This window comes from Oncorhynchus mykiss, chromosome 6, assembly GCF_057628025.1.
Source record: "Oncorhynchus mykiss isolate SJ-2025 chromosome 6, ASM5762802v1, whole genome shotgun sequence".
Classification (NCBI taxonomy): domain Eukaryota; kingdom Metazoa; phylum Chordata; class Actinopteri; order Salmoniformes; family Salmonidae; genus Oncorhynchus; species Oncorhynchus mykiss.
In genome coordinates, this window is record NC_143027.1 from 80,343,607 (window position 1) to 80,367,893 (window position 24,287).

Genomic DNA, 24,287 nt, shown 5'->3' on the forward strand with positions numbered 1-24,287 from the left:
CAACAAGGGTTTTCATCGAGCTTGCTAACACAGCTAGCTAGCTAACGTTAGCTCCTTTAGCTTGCCAACAACAAGGGTTTTCATCGAGCTTGCTAACACAGCTAGCTAGCTAACGTTAGCTCCTTTAGCTTCCCAACAACAAGGGTTTTCATCGAGCTTGCTAACACAGCTAGCTAGCTAACGTTAGCTCCTTTAGCTTGCCAACAACATGCAGTGTGACTGACCAAGGTAAGAATTTTGAAAAATTAAGTTCAGTAGAGTTAATGTCATGTATGTATTAGATATAATTTAATTGCCAAAGCTATTGTTAAATGTTCTTGGCTAGCCAAGTTATGTGTTGCTTGTTGGCTAGCTAATTTAGCTAGCTTTGGTGAGGGTTGGGTGTCTCTGATAGAAATAGATTATTTCTAGCAACAAAAAAAATATAGATATTTCCCTGCTGCAGTGGATCCTTCTGGTCTTGAGTCTTAGCTGCCTATGGACAGACCCCAGCCAATGGAAGTAGTCTTTAGTATCATTTAGCTAGCTAGTTCCCAATTGAATTTAAATGTCTTCATGAACATTTACCCCTTATTTATTAATCATCTTTTGTGGAATTGTTTCACTAACTCTCTGTCTCTGCATTATCCACATGATAACGGTTATCTTGTGAGCTGGAGGTGAAGGAATCTGCATTGTAAGTATACATATGATGTTCAAAGACATGATTTTCAAAAACAGATGTTAAGGTCGCAGATGTAATTTATACATTATATTTTGTGTTTCAGATGCGACCTTCCAGTGACTCCGATGCCACAATTAAACAATGGACCAAGTTATTTGAGAACAAAATAAAGATGATTGAAAACACTCTTAGTTGTCATCCATTCAAACTTGTCAAAGTATACCACAGCATGCTATTGTGATTTAGTGCTGAACTTTGTAGTTTTATGCATTGAATTTTAATGTAGCCTAGCTACAGTATTTAAAGTAAAAAGCAACATTTACCATTCATTAAAATACATGGTAACATATATTTATCAAGTATATTTTAGAACATGTTTTACTAGCTACCACAGCATATTGTTAAAATGTTTTTCCACACCATATATTTAAATATATAAACATATATGTAGAAATATATGAAAACGGACAATTTCGTAATACAGTGCATTCGGAAAGTATTCAGTCCCATTGACTTTCCACAATTTGTTATGTTACAGCCTTATTCTAAAATGGATTCAATTGTTTTTGTTGCCTCATCAAACTACACACAATACACCATAATGACAAAGCAAAAACTGTTTTTTGGAATTTTTACAAATGTATAAAAAATATAAAAATTAAATATATTTACGTAAGTATTCAGACCCTTTACTCAGTACTTTGGTTAAGCACCTTTGGCAGCGATTACAGCCTCGGGTCTTCTTGGCGTATGGCGCTACAAGCTTGGCACACCTGTATTAGGGGAGTTTCTCCCATTCTTCTCTGCAGATCCTTTTAAGCTCTGTCTGGCTGGATGGGGAGCGATGTTGCACAGCTATTTTCAGGTCTTTCCAAAGATGTTCGATCGGGTTCAAGTCTGGGCTCTGGCTGGGCCACTCAAGGACATTCAGAGACTTGTCCCAAAGCCACTCCTGCATTGTTTTGGCTGTGTGCTTAGGGTCGTTGTCCTGTTGGAAGGTGAATCTTTGCCCCAGTCTGAGGTCCTGAGCGTTCTGGAGCAAGTTTTTTTATTTTTATAAATGATTTATATAGGCCTCTGTAGTTGTAAACTCCTAAAAAGTACCTTTTCTGTGGATAACTTGTAAGTTCACATGTTGAACAGCAGGCCTTTGCAATGTTTCTGTTATTTTCTTGGCCACAAACTACATTTAGAAAAATGTCAAAAATGTCAAACTAAAATAGAAACATTTCAATAAAAATAATAATAATAATAATTCATTATATATAACAAAATAATTGTCTAAACATTAACAATGATTCATATTTGTTCATATTTTAGTGACATTTGCATTAAATAGGCTTTTAAAACATGTTGCAAGGTCAGATAATTGCCCCCAATGTGAATCACTTGCTCTAAGCCAATACATAGTGGTTTAGAGCACGATGTATTCTGGTGGTGCAGTAAATGTATTGATGGGAATACTCAGTAGGATCTGTACAATGTATATCTGGTGTCATTTCATGGGGCTCTGAATAATACAGTGTTGCTGACCCTTCACTCCACCCACTCCATTGGTGGCCGAGTCACATCACTTGTGATTACTGCACTACAGATAACCTGCTAACTAAACAACAGTGCAGGGCATGCCGACTGAAGGACAACTACACACACAAATGTACGTTTCTTAGATTTTTGCCAGAGCTCAAAAGTCATCCCCTGATGTGGTTTAGGCATTGTTGTGAACACAGAAAATCTCATTTTAATTTGATTGCTTTTCTAATAAAAAAGTGTGAAAAAAATGGGATAAACCAGAAAAAAATGGGGAAACCTGCAATAACAAAACCAAGATAATGGAATTTGGGAAAATATCAGAAGTAGGCAAAAAAATAAAAACTGATTTTAAAAGGCCCTACCAATGTTTTTTTTGCTGTGCATGACTGCACTTTAGAGTGTGGGTCATCCTCCAGCACAGCATTGTGGGGAAGTTGAGGTCAGATCCAAAAATGCACATTTATGAACCCTTTATAAAGCATGACATATGGTTCTAGATTATTTGTAACACATTTATGTAGTATTTATTAAGGCTTTATGAAGTCTTTATAAGCTGCACGTCATTTAATGTGAGGCCGCACTGGGTCCGTAGGCCTACATTATGACATTAGAATTAGGTGGAACATGACTTCAGTCATACATACCTGTTGCAGGTGACTAACAGTTGTACACAATGGTTCTACGGCTGTGGTAGGTCATCACCATCTTGGGTTGCGGCGCCCCCATGTGATGGTTTCAGAAAGAAACCCTTTTATGTTCTTGGCCTCCACTGTCACAGTAATAAAACGGACTGGAGCTCTCAAAGACCACTAGAGGACAGACTTGGTTCATGTGGAATAATATCTATTAGTTAAACCTGTTCTAATCACCCCTTTAGTGTGCCTCATTTCACACTCAGACCATACAGTTTTAAGAAGAGAATGATTTCAAACAGCTGTTGAAATAGTTTATTCTGTAATGTATAGTTTTGCACAATATGATAGCAACATAATTAAAGGCCTATGTAAGTTGATCATCAAAGTAACATAGTTTGAGGAAGGTCCTTGGATGGAAATGACACTGCAAACATCTGCTTCATATAGAATGTAGTATCTGAATGCAGTAGAGTTGGCCAGGAGAATTACATTATTGTATTTTATTGGTTCAGTTTATCAGCTGATCCTACTGAAGGGTCGTACATATGCACAGAAACATACCAGAGTTACATCTATTTCTGATACCTTATCCAAACCATAACCTCTCTTCACACCAACTTCTGTAGTCACTCCAACTTCCTTAACTCTCTCCAGCCCCCTGTCTTCCTCCTCTCTCCCCCTCCAGTCTGTCCATCCCCCTGGCTTCCTCCTCTCTCCCCTTCCACTCCCTCCAGCTCCCTGGCTTCCTCCTCTCTCCCCCTCCACTCCCTCCAGCCTCCTGCCCTTTTCCTCTCTTCCCCTCCACTCTCTCCAGCCCCCTGCCCTTTTCCTCTCTTCCCCTCCACTCTCTCCAGCCCCCTGCCCTTTTCCTCTCTTCCCCTCCACTCTCTCCAGCCCCCTGCCCTTTTCCTCTCTTCCCCTCCACTCCCTCCAGCCTCCTGCCCTTTTCCTCTCTTCCCCTCCACTCTCTCCAGCCCCCTTCCCTTTTCCTCTCTTCCCCTCCACTCTCTCCAGCCCCCTTCCCTTTTCCTCTCTCCCCCTCCAGTCTGTCCACCCCCCTGGCTTCCTCCTCTCTTCCCCTCCACTCTCTCCAGCCTCCTGCCCTTTTCCTCTCTTCCCCTCCACTCTCTCCAGCCCCCTGCCCTTTTCCTCTCTTCCCCTCCACTCTCTCCAGCCCCCTGCCCTTTTCCTCTCTTCCCCTCCACTCTCTCCAGCCCCCTTCCCTTTTCCTCTCTTCCCCTCTACTCTCTCCAGCCTCCTGCCCTTTTCCTCTCTTCCCCTCCACTCTCTCCAGCCCCTTCCTTTTTCCTCTCTTCCCCTTCACTCTCTCCAGCCCCGTGCCCCTTTCCTCTCTTCCCCTCCACTCTCTCCAGCCCCCTGCCCTTTTCCTCTCTTCCCCTCCACTCTCTCCAGCCCCCTGCCCCTTTCCTCTCTTCCCCTCCACTCTCTCCAGCCCCCTGCCCTTTTCCTCTCCTCCCCTCCACTCTCTCCAGCCCCCTGCTCCTTTCCTCTCTTCCCCTCCACTCTCTCCAGCCCTTTTAGCTCACCGCAATTAAAGTACTATGTCATTCATTAGAGTTGGAGACAACAGGCACCAGTATGACTATCAAGGATGGATAGAAGGAGGGACGGAGGGAGGGAGGGATGGAGCGAGGGAGGGATAGATGGATGGAGGGATGGAGGTAGGGATAGATGGAGGGAGGGATGGAGGGAGGGATAGATGGAGGGATAGATGGAGGGATAGAAGGCGGGAGAGAGGGAGGGATAGATGGATGGAGGGATGGAGGGAGGGATAGATGGAGGGAGGGATGGAGGGAGGGATAGATGGAGGGATAGATGGAGGGATGGAAGGCGGGAGAGAGGGAGGGATAGATGGATGGAGGGATGGAGGGAGGGATAGATGGAGGGAGGGATGGAGGGAGGGATAGATGGAGGGATAGATGGAGGGATGGAAGGCGGGAGAGAGGGAGGGATAGATGGAGTGCTGGATGGATGGAGGGATGGAGGAAGGGAGGGATATATAGATAGATAGATGCAGTGTTTTATTCTGACACTATGGACATCTCTATGAGCTGGTTATCTATCTCAGGCCTCTAGATGGAATGAGGCTTTACTAAGTCATGTGACTAACGATCCAGTCTCTTAATGGATGTAGTGAGCTGTATAATCCTATAGCCTTTTTTGATGACCACTAGATTTAAAGCCACACACACACACACACACACACGCATGCACGCATGCACGCACGCACGCACACACGCACACACACACAAGCAAAGTGACTGAGACAGGGGGTGCTTGTGTGAATGCAGGCAGTTCCTCAGACCTTTTTAGCTCTAAAGGTTTCATCTACTACAGGCAGATACTCCACTTATATGCCCCTGTGTGTGTGTGTGTGTGCGTGTGTTTGTGTGTGTGTTTCATAGTGTCCAATTCTGGGAGAAAAATATTTTAAACTGAACAAAAATATAAACACAAAAAAGTGTTGGTCCCATGTTTCATGAGCTGAAATTGTCACGTCCTGATCTGTTTCACCTTTCTTGTGCTTGTTTCCACCCCCCACCAGGTGTGTCCCATTTTCCCCATTATCCCCAGTTCGTCTTGTATTGTCAGGTCATCCCAGCGTTTACCCTGGTTTTCCCTGCTCTCTAGTTTTTTGTTTCTATCTTTTCTGGTTCTGACCTTTCTGCCTGCCCGTGACCCTGAGCCTGTCTGCCGTCCAGTACCTGTTGAACTCTGATCTGGTTACGAACCTCTGCCTGTCCTCGACCTGCCCTTTTCCTGCTCCCCGTGTTATAATAAATTATCTGAGAACCGAACCATCCGCCTCCTGGGTCTGCGTCTGGGTCATATCCTGAGTCCTGATAGAAATATAACATCCCAGAAATGTTCCATACGCACAAAAAATCTTATTTCTCCTTTGCCAAGATAATTCATCCACCTGACAGGTGTGGCATATCAAAAAGCTGATTAAACAGTATGATCATTACACAGGTGCACCTTGTGCTGGGGACAATTAAAGTCCACTCTAAAATGGATGTCACAAAATGGATGCCACAGATGTCTCAAGTTTTGAGGGAGTGTGCAGTTGGCATGCTGTCTGCAAGAATGTCCATCAGAGCTGTTGCCCGGAGAATGTAATGTTAATTTCTCTACCACAAGCCGCCTCCAATGTTATTTTAGAGAATTTGGCAGTTTTCCAACCGGTCTCACAACCTCAGACCACATGTAACCACACCAGCCCAGGACCTCCATATCTGGCTTCTTCACCTGCGGGATCGTCTGAGACCAGCCACCCGGACAGCTGATGAAACTGTGGGTTTGCACAACCAAAGAATTTCTGCACAAACTGTCTCAGGGAAGCTCATCTGCGTGCTCGTCATCCTCACCAGGGTCTTGACCTGACTGCAGTTCGGTGGTGCTCACCTTCGATGGCCACTGACAAGCTGAAGAAGTGTGCTCTTCACGATGAATCCCGTTTTGAGCAGTTTGCTGATGTCATTTTTGTGAACAGAGTGCCCCATAGTGGCAGTGGGGTTATGGTACGGGCAGGCATAAGCTACGGACAACAAACACAATTGGCCCCATGTCGCAAGGATCTGTACACAACTCCTGGAAGCTGAAAATGTCCCAGTTCTTCCATGGCCTGCATACTCACCAGACATGTCACCCAATGAGCATGTTTTAAAACATACCATATTTATTATTACCACTTACGTTGTTGTTTGACTCATGGAAACTGCATTCAAAACAGTCTTCATGCCTGTGTGTGTGTGTGTCTGTGTGTGTGTTTGTGTGTGTAAACAAATCTTGGTTTCTGAGAAGTAATAGGGTAAACCTCCATTGAGCCCTGGTGTATGTGTGTGTGTGTGTGTGTGTGTGTGTGTGTGTGTGTGTGTGTGTGTGTGTGTGTGTGTGTGTGTGTGTGTGACACTGTGGGAGATAAAAACAGAAAGAAACCTGACCATATACACTGAGTATACCAAACATTAGGAACCCCTTCCTAATAATGATTTGCATCCCCCCCTTTTCCCCTCAGAACAGACTTAATTCATCGGGGCATGGACTCTGCAAGGTATCGTTAGCGTTCCACATGGATGCTGGTCCATGTTGACTCCAATGCTTCCCACAGTTGGCTGGATGTCCTTTGGGTGGTGGACCATTCTTGATACACACAGGAAACTGTTGAGTGTGATAAACCCAGCAGCATTGCAGTTCTTGTCACAAACCGGTGCGCCTGGCACCTACTACCATACCCCGTTCAATGGTACTTAAATCTTTTCCATTCACCCTCTCAATGCCACACATACACAATCCATGTCTGAATTGTCTCAAGGCTTAAAAATCTTTCTTTAACCCGTCTCCTCCTCTTCATCTACACTGATTGAAGTGGATTTAACAGGTGACATCAATATGGGATCATAGCCTTCACCTGGATTCACCTGGTCAGTCTGTCATGGAAAGAGCATGTTTAGTATACTCAGTGTATTGTCACCTGGTTTGTGTGACTCATGGAAACAACATAATATCTTCTGAGAAGTAAGAGGATAAAGTGCCACAGTTAGTTATTAAAACCTCTGTTATAACTGTGGGCGTAACCTCTCAGCAGCATGACACATCTAAAACTAACAGTTTCACAACCGCCCTTTGTCACAGTTCCCTTGGAATGCTCCTTAATGGCGTTGTTATCTCTTTGTTTGCTTATGTCCTTATGGCTGTGTGCTGTGCTGTTCCTTACCGTAGCCGGTACCTGGAACCTGTGGCCTTAGACCTGTACTATGTAGACCACAAGCCCTTCTGCCTGGCTGTGTAGCTGGTCTCTACCCAACAGTCCAATGTCCATTTAGATAATAAGTCTGAAGAGCTGACGCAGAGCGAGGCAGGGTTACAGCAGGCTGCTATCTGATTACTATCAACACACAGGTCACAAACACAGCTAGAGAGAGAGAGAGAGGCAGACAGGTAGAGAGACGCTGAACGCAATGAGAACAACAACTAACTAACTAACAACTGTGGAACTGAACAGAACAGCAGACAAACAGAAGACCGAAGAAGTCCTAACAAAGAGAGACTGGTCCTAGTGGTAGTGTTAGTGAGCGACCATGGCTAAACAGACAGAGATGTTTGTCCTGCTCTTCGTCTGTCTGTCCGGGCTGGTCCAGTCTACGACAGCGATGATATTCTGGACGGCGTACGTGGGGGTACATTTCTACGACAGCAGCACTAACCAGACAGAGACCAGGTTCTGTGAGTGTGGGGTGTACGGGCGTTCCTCCCCTCTGGAGAGCGCTGCCGGGATGGTGGTCCTCCCTGCCTCAGACCCCCAGGGCTGCAGCCTGGACCCCTACCCCACCAACGACAACACCACCACCCAGGGGTTCTGGATCGCTCTGGTCAAGAGGGGAAACTGTACCTTCAGTGAGAAGATCAGGGCAGCGTGGGCCAGGGGGGCGGCGGCCGTAGTGGTCTATAACCTGGATGGAACCGGTAACAGCTCAGATTACATGGCTCACAGTGACACCTCTGGCACCGTGGCCATCATGATCGGTAACCTCCAGGGGGTTGAGATCGCCAACATAGTGCGGAGTGGTGTGGCCGTCTCCATGGTGATCGAGGTGGGCAAAGCCCATGGGCCCTGGATGGACACCTATTGGCTCTACTTCCTGTCTATCGCCTTCTTCATTGTGACGGGTGCCTCCATTGTCTACTTCGGATTCATCTCCGCCCACCGACTGCATAGTCTCAGGGTGATCCATCTCACCGATAGGCGGCTGAGGAATGAGGCCAAGAAAGCGATTGGTCGGCTGGAGGTGCGTACGCTGAAGCGCGGGGATGAGGAGACGAAGCCGGACAGCCACACCTGTGCCGTGTGTATCGAGTCATACCGCCCAGGAGATGTAGTGACCGTCCTGACCTGTGGTCATCTGTTCCACAAGGCCTGTATCGAGCCCTGGCTGCTGGACAAGAGGACCTGCCCCATGTGTAAGGCTGACATCCTGAAGGCCTTAGGAGTGGAGGGGCCCGGGGAGGAGGAGAGCAGCAGTTCCTCTGTCCCACCACCAGATGTCCCTATCGTCACAGTGTCTGGAGGATCAGGTAGAGAGCTGCTGCATGAGGTCCCTCTCAATGACAAACACCTTCCGACCCCCACCCTGACTCCTCAACCCCCCACCGAGGCCTGGCAACTACATCACTATGACAATATAGTCTTCGAGGGAGAGACACACCCTCAGGGGAACGTGGCCACCAGAGGATAGACGACAACAACAACACTGGATAATGGTCATTTCTACCTGGAGCACGAACAACAACCCATAGACAGCTTCACACAGCTACAGCAGTGGCTTGTGATGTGCTGTACTATCACTGTTAGCTAAACCATATCTACTGTACTGCTAGGAAAATATCTCCCTGGATTCAAACCCGGTTTACTGATGATCAAATAACTATCATGGCAGTAGATTCTACCTCTGCTTATCTGCACAGAGAGCTGGAGCCTAAACCCTGGTCCAGGAAGCTGCAGGTGTGCACGCTTCTCTTTGAGATCAAAGTTACTTCTTTATCATTTCTTAAATGAACAAACGATCACTTGTATGATGATGAGAAAGGCTGAATATATTTCTCTATTAAATTGATATCTCTGCTGCATTTTGAAAAGTAGATATTCTGAGAGTAAAACAAAAATCAGTATTTAAGAAGGAATCGAACTACAGTATACTGTAATGGTTCACATATGAAATGAAATGATTAACCAACAAAACAGAATATGTACTAACTTACGTACTAACCTGGTTTAGTATCGCTAGAGATGTACTGTACATGTGTCTGTGGCAGGGTATGTTTCAATTCCATTTCAAATCAGTCAATTCAGAAAGTGAATTCAATTCATAAGTTGATCAAATCTTCATTAAAAACAAATGGCACTTTTGAATACAATTTCAATGAATATCCTGAAGTGACAATGGAAGCCATGTTGAGTTTTCTTAACCTGGACTGGTCATGTGGTGAGAAGGGACGCCTGGGCCTAATGATGAGAGCTCTGCCAGTCTGAGACCAGGAGAGGGGAGGGGAGGATGAGAGGAGAAGAGGGAAGGGAGAGAGGAGGAGGAGAGGGGGGGGGGGGGGTGAGTGGAGAAGAGGGAAGGGAGAGAGAAGGAGGAGAGGGGGGGATGAGTGGAGAAGAGGGAAGGGTGAGAGGAGGAGGAGAGGAGAGGGGAGGGGAGGGGAGGGGTGGGGAGGATGAAAAGAGAAGAGGGAAGGGTGAGAGGAGGAGAAGAGGAGAGGAGGAGGAGAGAAGAGGGAAGAGTGAAAGGAGGAGAGGAGGAGGAGAGGAGAAGAGGGAAGGGTGAGAGGAGAAGAGGAGGAGAAGGAGAGGGGAGCAGAGGATAAGAGAGGATGAGAAAGTCTATAATTACCTCCTAGCAGCAGGACTCCACTCACCTCACACCTACTGATCAGCCATAATCACCTCCCTCCCACTCAGGGGCCTGTAGTGTGTGTGTGTGTGTATGTGTGTGTGTGTGTGTGTGTGTGTGTGTGTGTGTGTGTGTGTGTGTGTGTGTGTGTGTGTGTGTGTGTGTGTGTGTGTGTGTGTGTGTGTGTGTGTGTGTGTGTGTGTGGAAGCTCCCCAGGATGTGGCTAATAGAACTTGGTCATTAAACCCAGCTGAATGACTGCTGCCCTCTTCTGCCTGGGGTTGAATGGTGGGAACCCGGTTACCGAGAACTACAGCGATTTACCGGCCAAACCACTCCCTTTTCCCGGAATAAATAACAGAGAGAAACCAGTAAATTCTAATAAATTATTTATATGAACAGCAAGGCGTGGAATGGAAATGTTAAATTAGATGTGATGTCTAAATCTGTCTTCTCTACGGCCTCTGCATAATGAATCATCAACACTCAGGGTTGGGACAGACAGCCCATCTCAGTATGGAGCACAGTTCATAATGCAGGGTATTCCTACATTTTCTGCAGCATAGTCTATGATACAGTAATATAAATATAAAGAATGAATGCGCATCTAATTTACCCATCTCCATCTGGCTCCATTTGGGTCATCTTATTTTTTTTATATTGTAAATATGTTTTATTTTATTTTATCGCAGCTACAGAGTTTTAAAACAGCCTGTCACTCGAATATCACGAAGGAGCACTCTGTCTTTCTCTCTCTCCATCAACTCCATTCAAATCGCATACAAAATAGATCATCCTGTTCTAGATTGTTCGATACACTGTGGGGCAAAAAGGTATTTAGTCAGCCACCAATTGTGCAAGTTCTCCCACTTAAAATGATGAGAGAGGCCTGTAATTTTCATCATAGGTACACTTCAACTATGACAGACAAAATTAGAAAAAACATCCAGAAAATCACATTGTAGCATTTTTAATGAATTTATTTGCAAATTATGGTGGAAAATAAGTATTTGGTCAATAACAAAAGTTTATCTCAATACTCTGTTATATACCCTTTGTTGGCAATGACAGAGGTCAAACGTTTTCTGTAAGTCTTCACAAGGTTTTCACACACTGTTGCTGGTATTTTGTCCCATTCCTCCATGCAGATCTCCTATAGAGCAGTGATGTTTTGGGGCTGTTGCAGGACAACACAGACTTTCAACTCCCTCCAAAGATTTTCTATGGGGTTGAGATCTGGAGACTGGCTAGGCCACTCCAGGACCTTGAAATGCTTCTTACGAAGCCACTCCTTCGTTGCCCGGGCGGTGTGTTTGGGATCATTGTCATGCTGAGAGACCCAGCCACGTTTCATCTTCAATGCCCTTGCTGATGGAAGGAGGTTTTCACTCAAAATCTCACGATACATGGCCCCATTCATTCTTTCCTTTACACGGATCAGACGTCCTGGTCCCTTTGCAGAAAAACAGCCCCAAAGCATGATGTTTCCACCCCCATGCTTCACAGTAGGTATGGTGTTCTTTTGATGCAACTCAGCATTCTTTGTCCTCCAAACACGACAAGTTGAGTTTTTACCAAATAGTTATATTTTGGTTTCATCTGACCATATGACATTCTCCCAATCTTCTTCTGGATCATCCAAATGCTCTCTAGCAAACTTCAGACGGGCCTGGACATGTACTGGCTTAAGCAGGCACTGCAGGATTTGAGTCCCTGGCGGCGTAGTGTGTTACTGATGGTAGGCTTTGTTACTTTGGTCCCAGCTCTCTGCAGGTCATTCACTAGGTCCCCCCATGTGGTTCTGGGATTTTTGCTCACCATTCTTGTGATCATTTTGATCCTACGGGGTGAGATCTTGCGTGGAGCCCCAGGTCGAGGGAGATTATCAGTGGTCTTGTATGTCTTCCATTTCCTAATAATTGCTCCCACAGTTGATTTATTCAAACCAAGCTGCTTACCTATTGCAGATTCAGTCTTCCCAGCCTGGTGCAGGTCTACAATTTTGTTTCTGGTGTCCTTTGACAGCTCTTTGGTCTTGGCCATAGTGGAGTTTGGAGTGTGACTGTTTGAGGTTGTGGACAGGTGTCTTTTATACTGATAACAAGTTCAAACAGGTGCCATTAATTCAGGTAACGAGTGGAGGACAGAGGATCCTCTTAAAGAAGAAGTTACAGGTCTGTGAGAGCCAGAAATCTTGCTTGTTTTTTAGGTGACCAAATACTTATTTTCCACCATAATTTGCAAATAAATTCATTAAAAATCCTACAATGTGATTTTCTGGATTTTTTTTCTCATTTTGTCTGTCATAGTTGAAGTGTACGTATGATGAAAATTACAGGCCTCTCTCATCTTTTTAAGTGGGAGAACTTGCACAATTGGTGGCTGACTAAATACTTTTTTGCCCCACTGTGTCATCAGTATAGAAATTAAACTTAAATTTTTTCACTGAGTTACAGATATCATTTATGTATATAATGAATAATAAAGGACCTAAAATCAAACCATGTGGGACTCCTTTGTGTACAGTGATAAAATCTGATTGTACCCCATCTGCAATAATAACCTGAGATCTATCACCGAGAAAATTCTGAAACCACAAACATGTGTCTGAGGCCAACCCCAATGAGGTCAGTCTCTCAGGCAGAAAATAATGATCAATTGTATCGAAAGCCTTCGACAGGTCAACAAACAAAGCAACACAGTTCAACTTCTTATCCAAAGCTCTTACAATATCATTTACAACCAGTGTGGTGGCTGTGATAGTAACCGGATAGTAACTGGACTGGAATTTGTTCAGAATGCAGTTGTCAGTATCAGGAATCAAGGTAAGACCCAGATGCAGACTGTTGAAGTAACACTGTTTATTGTAGCAACAGGGGCAGGCAATGAGAGGTCAAGGCAGGCAGGGGTTGCAAATCCAGGGTAGGGCAAAGGTGCAGGACAGCAGGCGGACTCAGGGTCAGGGACAGGCAGGGTTCAGTAATCCAGAAGTGGAGCAAAGGTACAGGACGGCAGGCTCAGGGTCAGGCAGCGAGGTCAGGCGGGTGGGTTACAGGGTCAGGACAGGCAAAGGTCAAAACCCGGAGTACTAGGAAAGAGAGGCTGGGAAACGATAGGAGCTGACAGAAAAAACGCTGGTAAGCTTGAACGAACAAGACGAACTGGAAACAGACAAAAAACACAGGTATAAATACACAAGGGATAACTGGGAAGATGGGTGACACCTGGAGGGGGTGGAGACAAGCACAAGGGCAGGTGAAACAGATCAGGGCGTGACAGTCAGACAAGAAATAGCGCAGCTGTACATTTACCAATGACTCTAACATTTTTGCAATACAAGACAGCTTAGTGATTGGTCGATAGTTATCAAGGTCACCAGTAACCCCACCTCTGTGCAGAGGCAGCACATAGGCAGTTTTCCAAATCTTAGGTGTGACCTCAGAGGTCAACGTGAGGTTCAAAATATGAGTAAGAGCACCAGAGACACGTGGTGCAGCTCTAGCCAGCAACCCTGGGTCAAGTTTGTCAGCCCCTGTTGCTTTCTTAGTGTCTATGGCTAGCAAGACATCAATAACTTTCTCCTCTGTGAAGAGGCTTAGAGAAACCCTGACCACCAGCATCAACATACTCATGCATAATCCCTTCATATGCATCTTTTCTTCCTTCGTTTGTGGTCGACATTTTCTCAACAAGATTGCCTGCTGCAATGAAGTGGTTGTTGAAGGCATTAGCAAAGTCATTGTTATCAGTAATGAGTCCAGTATCCAACCCTATCTGATTTGGGAGTGTAGAGTGTACATTGTTCTTAAATGTTTGAACTACTTTCCAGAATTTGGCTGGATTCCCATAGCAAACAGTCATTTAAACTGGTCACATAGAAATCTGATTTTGTTCTTCTAACAAGTCTGATGCACAGGTTTCTCAGCTGCCAGTCAGAGCTAGAATAAGTTTCTCTAGCCTTAGCCAATGCTACATTTTTTTAACGAATAGCATCAGAAATGTCTGAATAAACCATGAGTTTGATCTATTCTTTACTCTAACCTTAGTGTATGGAACGTGTTTATCGGCAATGGAAATAAAAACACTAGTACATTTTTAAAATAGATTCAAGATCCTGTAAGAAAGCTTGTTCTCTAAAGTTTCTGTCATTTATTTTGGTGAGAATAGGTTTGTTCCTATGAATTCTGACATCTCTAACACACACAATGGAGCAGTGATCACTGACACCTCGTGGAAATACTCCGCTAGCTCTATATTTCTGAGGTGCATTTGTTAGTATATAAATAAGCAATGAGGACTTTGCAGGCACCTTAAGAGTTGGCCTTGTTGGCTCAGTGATTAATTGTGTGAGATTTACCTCAGTAGAAAAGTCTTAAACTGTCGGAGTCCTGTGTTTTCCAATCAAAGTTAAACTCTCCTAGGAAATTACTTCAGTTGATATAAAAGTGGCTAATAATTTTGTTAAATGACTAAGCATATTCTTACTAGCAGAAGGTGGGAGATATAATCCAACAACTGTAACTTTACAGTTGTTACCTAATATAAGACTTAGAGCTAACACTTCAAATTGATTTGGAATGGAGACAAATTTAATTAGTGCAATGGAGATGTTACGGTGAGTGAATGAGGACCCAAAAGCGAACTAACTTAAACAGAGCTTCTTTAATAACCAAACATAGGTAGGCTCAGATAGACCGGCAGATTCCGACAGGACAGGACAAGGTTACAGCAAACATGACGATAGTCTGGCTCAGGCATGAAACACAACAAACAAGAATCCGACAAGGACAGGAACAAAAACAGAGAGAGATATAGGGGACTAATCAGAGGGAAAAAGGGAACAGGTGGGAAACGGGGTGACGAGGTAGTCAGGAGGAGACAAGGAACAGCTGGGGGAAAGCGGGGGAGAAAAGGTAACCTAATACGACCAGCAGAGGGAGACAGGGTGAAAGGAAAGGACAGAAAGACACAACATGACAATACATGACAGGAGAGGTCATTTTTAGCAGAGATAGCCACTCCTCCCCCTCTACTCATCCTGTCAGCTCTAAAAACATTGTACCCATCTAGTCCAATATCTGCATCATTACAATTCCTTGATAACCAAGTTTCAGATAAAACAAAGAAATCAGGACTAGCCTGAGAAACTAAAATCTTAATTAAATCAACATTTGACAATATACTACGTATATTCAAATGTAAAAAACCAAGTCCCTTATAAAAAACATGTGGATTGTTGATATCGAGCGGGGTACTTGAGGTGTTTACACAAGTATAATCGCCAGTGTGAACCAAGTGAATGGGGACCAGATTACTGAGTACATTACCCCTACATCTGATACAATACTTGCTCTAGTTATACTGGGACTAGGCCTATATCATTTTGACTGTTTAAGTACCTTTTCCATGTTGAATGATAGCAGGCGGACGCCATTTTCACCGAGGTGAAATCCATCATTGACGAAGTACCTCTGCTTTTTCCAAAAACAATCCAAACTGTCAAAAAATGACGTGCCCATGTCTTTAGAAAGACGCATCAGCCTTGGATGAAAAGACCACATACGACTAAAACTCTCAGTCCCACAACGGCGAGGAGATGGGATTGGTCCTGAGATAACGATTCTTCCTGCAAGGCTTCAAGCTGTTTCCAAGAGCAACAAGAAGTTGTTTCTGAGTCTCTCAGACTTCACTCCCATAATGTCATTTGAACCAACGTGCAACACAACTGTTCTTGACTACTGTCAAAATTCGAATTCATTCGGTGACTTTAGCACCTGGAAAACAAGTGTGCGTGTATCTTGGATTGACACTTTCCCATTGAGCTCCTGATTAAAACGCTGGCCGTTTACCATTATTGTTTTCTTCCCACGCCTTTAGCACAGATCCATTTTTATTCTTGGTTTTTCCAACTCCAACTTGGACACCACAGGTCACGGGGATCAGAGCTCCAGGAGCAGACACAGCGCGAGCAGAAGAAGACTCTTCGGGATCAGACGACCGCGGATCTGAAGGGGCTGGAACGTCAGGATCCAAAGCAGCAAAGCTGTTTGACGTCTGGAGAACACTCATTGCTTCCGTGGCTGTAGAGAATGGAGATAGAAGTCCTGGCATCGAGTCCCATGTCGTACCGCAATGGTTTGTAGCTAGCAAACCTGCCAATATGACAACTGACTTCAAAATATCAGTTACTGAGAACAGCAGGTCAAACTAGAAACATGTGGGAGGATTGAACAGATTTAATGGAGGAGGGGGCCGGAGAAATTCATGTTCATCACTCACCACGTCAGGTCATCAAACGCTCAAAAAAATGACTCCTCTGCAAAAACAAATCAATGCTAGCTACAGTAAGTTTTTACCTCATGGACCTGCGTTTACAATGTATCCCATTTCAGTTTGTGTAGTTGTTGGTTTAGCTTTCTGTAACTGTAATAAGTATGGTCTGCATGTGTAGATGCATATTGTGTCATGATTGCAAGCTGTCCGGATATCTTTTCCAACTGTCCCATTGTCTGGTTTAAATGTCCATTCTAGAATGTCATTCTAGCCCATCAGAAACGAGTATTCAACAGTTCTGTAGTATAATGTACTATACTGTATTATATTGTACTATACTGTACTATATTATACTGTACTATACTGTACTATACTGTACTGTGTTGATCCAGACTATAGTCCTCATGCTGTGTGGTGGTCAGAGCAGGGAACCAGATTAGAGTCCTAGTGTGGTGTGTGGTGGTCAGAGCAGGAAACCAGATTAGAGTCCCAGTGTAGTGTGTGGTGGTCAGAGCAGGGAACCAGATTAGAGTCCTAGTGTGGTGTGTGGTGGTCAGAGCAGGAAACCAGATTAGAGTCCTAGTGTGGTGTGTGGTGGTCAGAGCAGGAAACCAGATTAGAGTCCTAGTGTGGTGTGTGGTGGTCAGAGCAGGAAACCAGATTAGAGTCCTAGTGTGGTGTGTGGTGGTCAGAGCAGGGAACCAGATTAGAGTCCTAGTGTGGTGTGTGGTGGTCAGAGCAGGAAACCAGATTAGAGTCCTAGTGTGGTGTGTGGTGGTCAGAGCAGGGAACCAGATTAGAGTCCTAGTGTGGTGTGTGGTGGTCAGAGCAGGGAACCAGATTAGTCCTAGTGTGGGTGTGTGGTGGTCAGAGCAGGGAACCAGATTAGAGTCCTAGTGTGGTGTGTGGTGGTCAGAGCAGGGAACCAGATTAGAGTCCTAGTGTGGGTGTGTGGTGGTCAGAGCAGGGAACCAGATTAGAGTCCTAGTGTGGTGTGTGGTGGTCAGAGCAGGGAACCAGATTAGAGTCCTAGTGTGGTGTGTGGTGGTCAGAGGTTATGAAGGTATAAGAGAGACAGAAAATTGATAAACACCTAACTGGCTGAACAGGTAATAACGGAGAGAGAGAGAGAGAGAGAGAGAGTCATTCAGACTGTTACTGTGGTGGTGGTGAGGTGATTGATCTAAGAGAGAGAGAGTCATTCAGACTGTTACTGTGGTGGTGGTGAGGTGATTGATCTAAGAGAGAGTCATTCAGACTGTTACTGTGGTGGTGGTGGTGAGGTGATTGATCTAAGAGAGAGAGTCATTCAGACTGTTACTGTGGTGGTGGTGAGGTGATTGATCTAAGAGAGAGAGTCATTCAGACTGTTACTGTGGTGGTGGTGAGGTGATTGATCTAAGAGAGAGAGAGAGTCATTCAGACTGTTACAGTGGTGGTGGTGAGGTGATTGATAACGGCCGTAGAAAGGGAAAGGTTGGGTCTGAATGTTTTCATTTAAAGGAACATTGGGTCGTGTACAGAAAGACTGGTCGTGGGGTAGGTGGCTTTAGCCCCAGTTCTGTGTTGACCTTCAGTGCTGGACAGCCATCCAACAGTCCAACTCGTTAGATCTAACTGGACCACCATCACAATACTGTAGCTGAGCTCTGACACATTGGTAAAGCTAGTCTGGTTTGATGTGTGTGTTAAACCAGTGGATGGTAGTTAAAGCTGAGTGTGAGAAACAAATGACTTTTGAACGTGAGTGTAGTTTTGGCTGCTCTTACTCTGCTGATGTCCCGTGTGGCTCAGTTGGCATAGTGTCTGAAACGCGTGGGTTCGATTCTCACGGGGAACCAGCACTAAAAAGTATGAAAATGTATGCACTCACTGTACTGTAAGTCTCTCTTGATAAGAGCGTCCACTAAATGATGTAAGTCTGTGGTGTCATAAGCATATCAATATAGTTAATACTGCACTGCCATCTAGTGGAATAGATCAGTAACTTCACTTGAATTTCCTTACTTTCTATTCTGAATGTACTAGATGCAGACTACTGTCTCTTTGTAAAAAAGCTACAGTAAAAAGCTGACCTATAAAGAGGACTGTAGTCATTGTGTATTTAGTGTGGTGACCACAGACAGGCTTTAGCTGACACCTCCAGGCTGTTTCACTGTGGACATATTATTCGTCATTCACTTCATGTTATTTAAAACCACTTTAAATCAGCCTGTCTAAACTGAAAGGCCCATCTATCAGACGATGAAGAGTTCAGAAGTCCCCCTCTTCCTCTCAGTCAGCAAACTGAAGGTTTTAACTGTAGCAGCACCATCCCTCTGTGTGTGTGTGTGTGTGTGTGTGTGTGTGTGTGTGTGTGTGTGTGTGTGTGTGTGTGTGTGTGTGTGTGTGTTTGTGTGTGTGTTTGTGTGTGTGTTCTGTCCGAAGTGCTGCCTCGGAGGAAAGCTTCTGTAATGAAGTCTGACATACGCACACACACACACACACCGCACGCACGCACGCAGACACACACACACACGCACACGCACGCACGCACGCACACACACACACACACACACACACACACACACACACACACACACACACACACACACTGGCTCTCTACTCTGGGTCATTAGCTAGATGAAGGAGGAGATTTCATTTGATCAGAGAAATGTGGGATCAGAGTCAAATGAATCCATTTGCTGGATAAGTGCTTAGTAAAGGGGTTGGTCTGTCCTCTGCAGTACTTATTAACTAGAAAGCTGCTGTGCTGTGTGTTTTCTGGGAACCAGCACAGCATTCTTCACCACCTATTTTTATAACTGAATACATGGGTAGATATGTAAGGGTTAGGACATTATCAATATGTTTTAATACATTATGTTTAATGCATTGTCAATATGTTAATAGTGTTAATAGTAATGTTTTGAGTATTTGGCTTTGAGCTTTCCTGGTGTTTTCTGTCTGTGACTTTACCACTGCTCTTAACTCCCAGGAGGTGTGTTGTACGTTCATTGTTTGGTTCCTGATAGACTGTTATCAGCTCAGTCCTCTTGACCCTCTGTTCTGTACCTCAGGCTGTTCCTGTTGGTATGATGCCTTCAATCCTACCTAACCCCAACACCTAGCAGGTGTAACCTGACCCCCTCTATAACCCCACCTAGCCCCAACACACAGGAGACCCCCTCTAACCTGACCCCCTCTATAACCCCACCTAGCCCCAACACACAGGAGACCCCCTCTAACCTGACCCCATCTATAACCCTACCTAACCCCAACACACAGGAGACCCCCTCTATAACCCTACATAACCACAACACACAGGAGACCCCCTCTAACCTGAACCCCTCTATAACCCTACCTAACCCCAACACACAGGAGACCCCCTCTAACCTGAACCCCTCTATAACCCTACCTAACCCCAACACACAGGAGACCCCCTCTAACCTGACCCCCTCTATAACCCTACCTAACCCCAACACACAGGAGACCCCCTCTAACCTGACCCCCTCTATAACCCCACCTAGCCCCAACACACAGGAGACCCCCTCTAACCTGATCCGCTCTATAACCCCACCTAGCCCCACACACAGGAGACCCCCTCTAACCTAACCCCCTCTACAACCCCACCTAACCTCAACACACAGGAGACCCCCTCTAACCTGACCCCCTCTATAACCCACCTAGCCCCAACACACAGGAGACCCCCTCTAACCTGACCCCCTCTGTAACCCCACCTAACCCCAACACACAGGAGACCCCCTCTAACCTGAACCCCTCTATAACCCTACCTAACCACAACACACAGGAGACCCCATCTAACCTGACCCCCTCTATAACCCTACATAACCCCAACACACAGCAGACCCCCTCAAACCTGACCTCTCTATAACCCCACTTAACCCCAACACACAGCAGACCCCAAATAACCTGACCCCCTCTACATCCCCACTTAACCCCAACACACAGCAGACCCCCTCTAACCTGACCCCCTCTACAACCCCAACACACATCAGACCCCCTCTACAACCCCACCTAACCCCAACACACAGCAGATCCCCTCTACAACCCCACCTAACCACAACACACAGCAGACCCCCTCTACAACCCCACCTAACCCCAACACACAGCAGATCCCCTCTACAACCCCACCTAACCCCAACACACAGCAGATCCCAACCTGATAAGATGCTGATGAGATAGTGATTAGATAGTGATGATCACCAGACACAGCCCACGAGGAGGAACAATACAGTCTGCTGTCATCTTTTTGTCCCTCATTGTCCACTATGTCCTTCCTGCTACAACCCACCAGCCAGGTCTTAAGGGGTCAGCATGTTTCAGTTCGGCTGGCGCCTAGCTAGGTGAAACCAATGAGGTGCTCGCATACTCCCTTAAAAGACCTTCACTTAAAAAATGAGAAGAAAGCAGAAATAGTCCATTTCAGAATTAATCTTAAGATAACTCAAGAAATCTGTTTTTAATTTGACATCTAACTAAGATGTTTGGTACAGTATTTTTCAATAAAAAAATGTGCATGAAAACGAGTCGTCTCTTGTTGATTGATAACAAAGACTTGAAGAACCCTATTGTTGACCAACCACCGACTGAATAACCATACTGTTGACCAACCACCTACTGAAGAACCCTACTGTTGACCAACCATGTACTGAAGAACTCTACTGTTGACCAACCACCTACTGAAGAACCCTACTGTTGACCAACCACCTACTGAAGAACCCTACTGTTGACCAACCACCTACTGAAGAACCCTACTGTTGACCAAACACCTACTGAAGAACCCTACTGTTGACCAACCACCTACTGAAGAACCCTACTGTTGACCAACCACCTACTGAAGAACCCTACTGTTGACCAACCACCTACTGAAGAGCCCTACTGTTGACCAACCACCTACTGAAGAACCCTACTGTTGACCAACCACCTACTGAAGAACCCTACTGTTGACCAACCACCTACTGAAGAACTCTACTGTTGACCAACCACCTACTGAAGAACCCTACTGTTGACCAACCACCTACTGAAGAACCCTACTGTTGACCAACCACCTACTGAAGAACTCTACTGTTGACCAACCACCTACTGAAGAACCCTACTGTTGACCAACCACCTACTGAAGAACCCTACTGTTGACCAAACACCTACTGAAGAACCCTACTGTTGACCAACCACCTACTGAAGAACCCTACTGTTGACCAACCACCTACTGAAGAGCCCTACTGTTGACCAACCACCTACTGAAGAACCCTACTGTTGACCAACCACCTACTGAAGAACCCTACTGTTGACCAACCACCTACTGAAGAACTCTACTGTTGACCAACCACCTACTGAAGAACCCTACTGTTGACCAACCACCTACTGAAGAACCCTACTGTTGACCAACCACCTACTGAAGAACTCTACTGTTGACCAACCACCTACTGAAGAACCCTACTGTTGACCAACCACCTACTGAAGAACCCTACTGTTGACCAAACACCTACTGAAGAACCCTACTGTTGACCAACCACCTACTGAAGAACCCTACTGTTGACCAACCACCTACTGAAGAGCCCTACTGTTGACCAACCACCTACTGAAGAACCCTACTGTTGACCAACCACCTACTGAAGAACCCTACTGTTGACCAACCACCTACTGAAGAACTCTACTGTTGACCAACCACCTACTGAAGAACCCTACTGTTGACCAACCACCTACTGAAGAACCCTACTGTTGACCAACCACCTACTGAAGAACTCTACTGTTGACCAACCACCTACTGAAGAACCCTACTGTTGACCAACCACCTACTGAAGAACCCTACTGTTGACCAACCACCTACTGAAGAACTCTACTGTTGACCAACCACCTACTGAAGAACTCTACTGTTGACCAACCACCTACTGAAGAACTCTACTGTTGACAATTCACCAACGAAGGGGCATAGACTTCAGCTAACGACTTCGGCTTGTTGTGTGCTCAAACAAAAAGGTCACAAAATGTTGTCATAATATATGCCCAAACTCTTCTGAAGTGTTTCAGCTGGGAAGCATGTGGACGCCTTTAGGGTGAGGGATGAGGCGTAGAGGAGGAGGGAGGAGGGAGGAGGGGGAGGCAGAGAGGAGGAGGGAGGAGGGAGGAGGGGGAGGCAGAGAGGAGGAGGGAGGAGGGAGAGGAGGAGGGAGGAGGGGGAGGCAGAGAGGAGTAGTTAGCAGGGGGAGGCAGAGAGGAGGAGGGTGGAGGGGGAGGCAGAGAGGAGGAGGGAGCAGGGGAGGGGAGGAGGGGGAGGCAGAGAGGAGGAGGGAGCAGGGGGAGGCAGAGAGGAGGAGGGAGAAGGGAGAGGAGGAGGGAGGAGGGGGAGGCAGAGAGGAGGAGGGAGGAGGGGGGGCAGAGAGGAGGAGGGAGGAGGGGGGGCAGAGAGGAGGAGGGAGCAGGGGGAGGCAGAGAGGAGGAGGGAGGAGGGGGGGGCAGAGAGGAGGAGGGAGAGTGGAGTAGCCGAACACTGCCACCTGTTGGTGAAATGTTGATATTGCAGACAGAACCTCTCTCTCTCTCTCTCTCTCTCTCTCTGCCTCTATTTCGCTCTCTCTCTCCATCTCTCTCTCTCTCTCCATCTCTCTCGCTCTCTCTGCCTCTATTTTTCTCGCTCCATCTCACTCGCTCTCGCTCTCTATTTCTCTCTCTCCGTCTCTCTCGCCCTCCTCTCTTTCTGCCTCTATTTCTCTTTCTCTCTCCCGCTCTGCCTCTATTTCTCTCTCTACCTCTATTTAACTCTCTCTGCCTCTTTCTTTCTCTCTCTCTCTGTCTCCATCTCTCTCTCTCTCTCTCTCTCTCTCTCTCTCTCTCTCTCTCTCTCTATGTCTCTCTCAATTTAATTATATTTGCTTTATTGGCATGATGTAACAATGTACATATTTCCAAAGCTTACTTTGGATATTTACAATATTAACATAATAAGAATCAAAATTGTCAACGGGACAACAGTAACAACAATAACCAAGGATCAAAACAACCATACATTCAACAATAACAATAAGCAGACAGTAGAGTAGCAGGATGATTGGTCTGTCAGACACTGTCCCTCATCTCAGCAATGTAATGCGCTGCCAACCCACAGCTCTCTGTGTCCTCCCCCAACAGCACGGGTAACCTACTCTCATCAGAGAGGTCTTTGAAACCTCGAATAAGGGTTTCAAATTTGGGGAAATTACACTCTCTAATTGTTTTATATTTTTGACATTTTGTCAGGAAATGCAGCTCTGTCTCAGGTTCTGCTGTTGTGCAGTGGTTGCACAGCCTTTCCTCTACAGGGAGCCAGGTTTTCCTGTGTCTACCCTTCTCAATGACAAGGCTGTGCTCACTGAGCCTGTCTGGGTTCTGGGTTCTGGGGTGTTATTTTGGGGTCATAGTAGGGGAAACACTGTCATAGTAGGGGAAACACTGTTATAGTAGGGGAAACACTGTCATAGTAGGGGAAACACTGTTCTAGTAGGGGAAACTGTGGTGGTAGGGAAAACACTGTTATAGTAGGGGAAACACTGTTATAGTAGGGGAACACTGTTATAGTAGAGGAAACACTGTTATAGAAGTGGAAACATTGTTATAGTAGGGGAAAACACTGTTATAGAAGGGGGAACACTGTTATAGTAGGGGAAACACTGTTATAGAAGTGGAAACACTGTTATAGTAGGGAAAACACTGTTATAGAAGTGGAAACATTGTTATAGTAGGGGAAACACTGTTTTAGTAGTGTGTGTTTGTCAGTAAATGAAGGCCTCC

At 45.5% G+C, this 24,287-nt stretch overlaps 1 protein-coding gene across 1 annotated transcript; it reads left to right on the forward strand.

Moving 5' to 3' along the window:
• Positions 1 to 7,524: 7,524 nt before the first annotated feature.
• LOC149983115 (E3 ubiquitin-protein ligase RNF128-like) lies at positions 7,525 to 9,763 on the forward strand. The gene has a single exon (XM_090239363.1). The coding sequence runs from the start codon at positions 7,935 to 7,937 to the stop codon at positions 9,087 to 9,089; it is 1,155 nt and encodes a 384-aa protein (XP_090095489.1). The 5' UTR covers positions 7,525 to 7,934; the 3' UTR covers positions 9,090 to 9,763.
• The last annotated feature ends 14,524 nt before the right edge of the window (positions 9,764 to 24,287 follow it).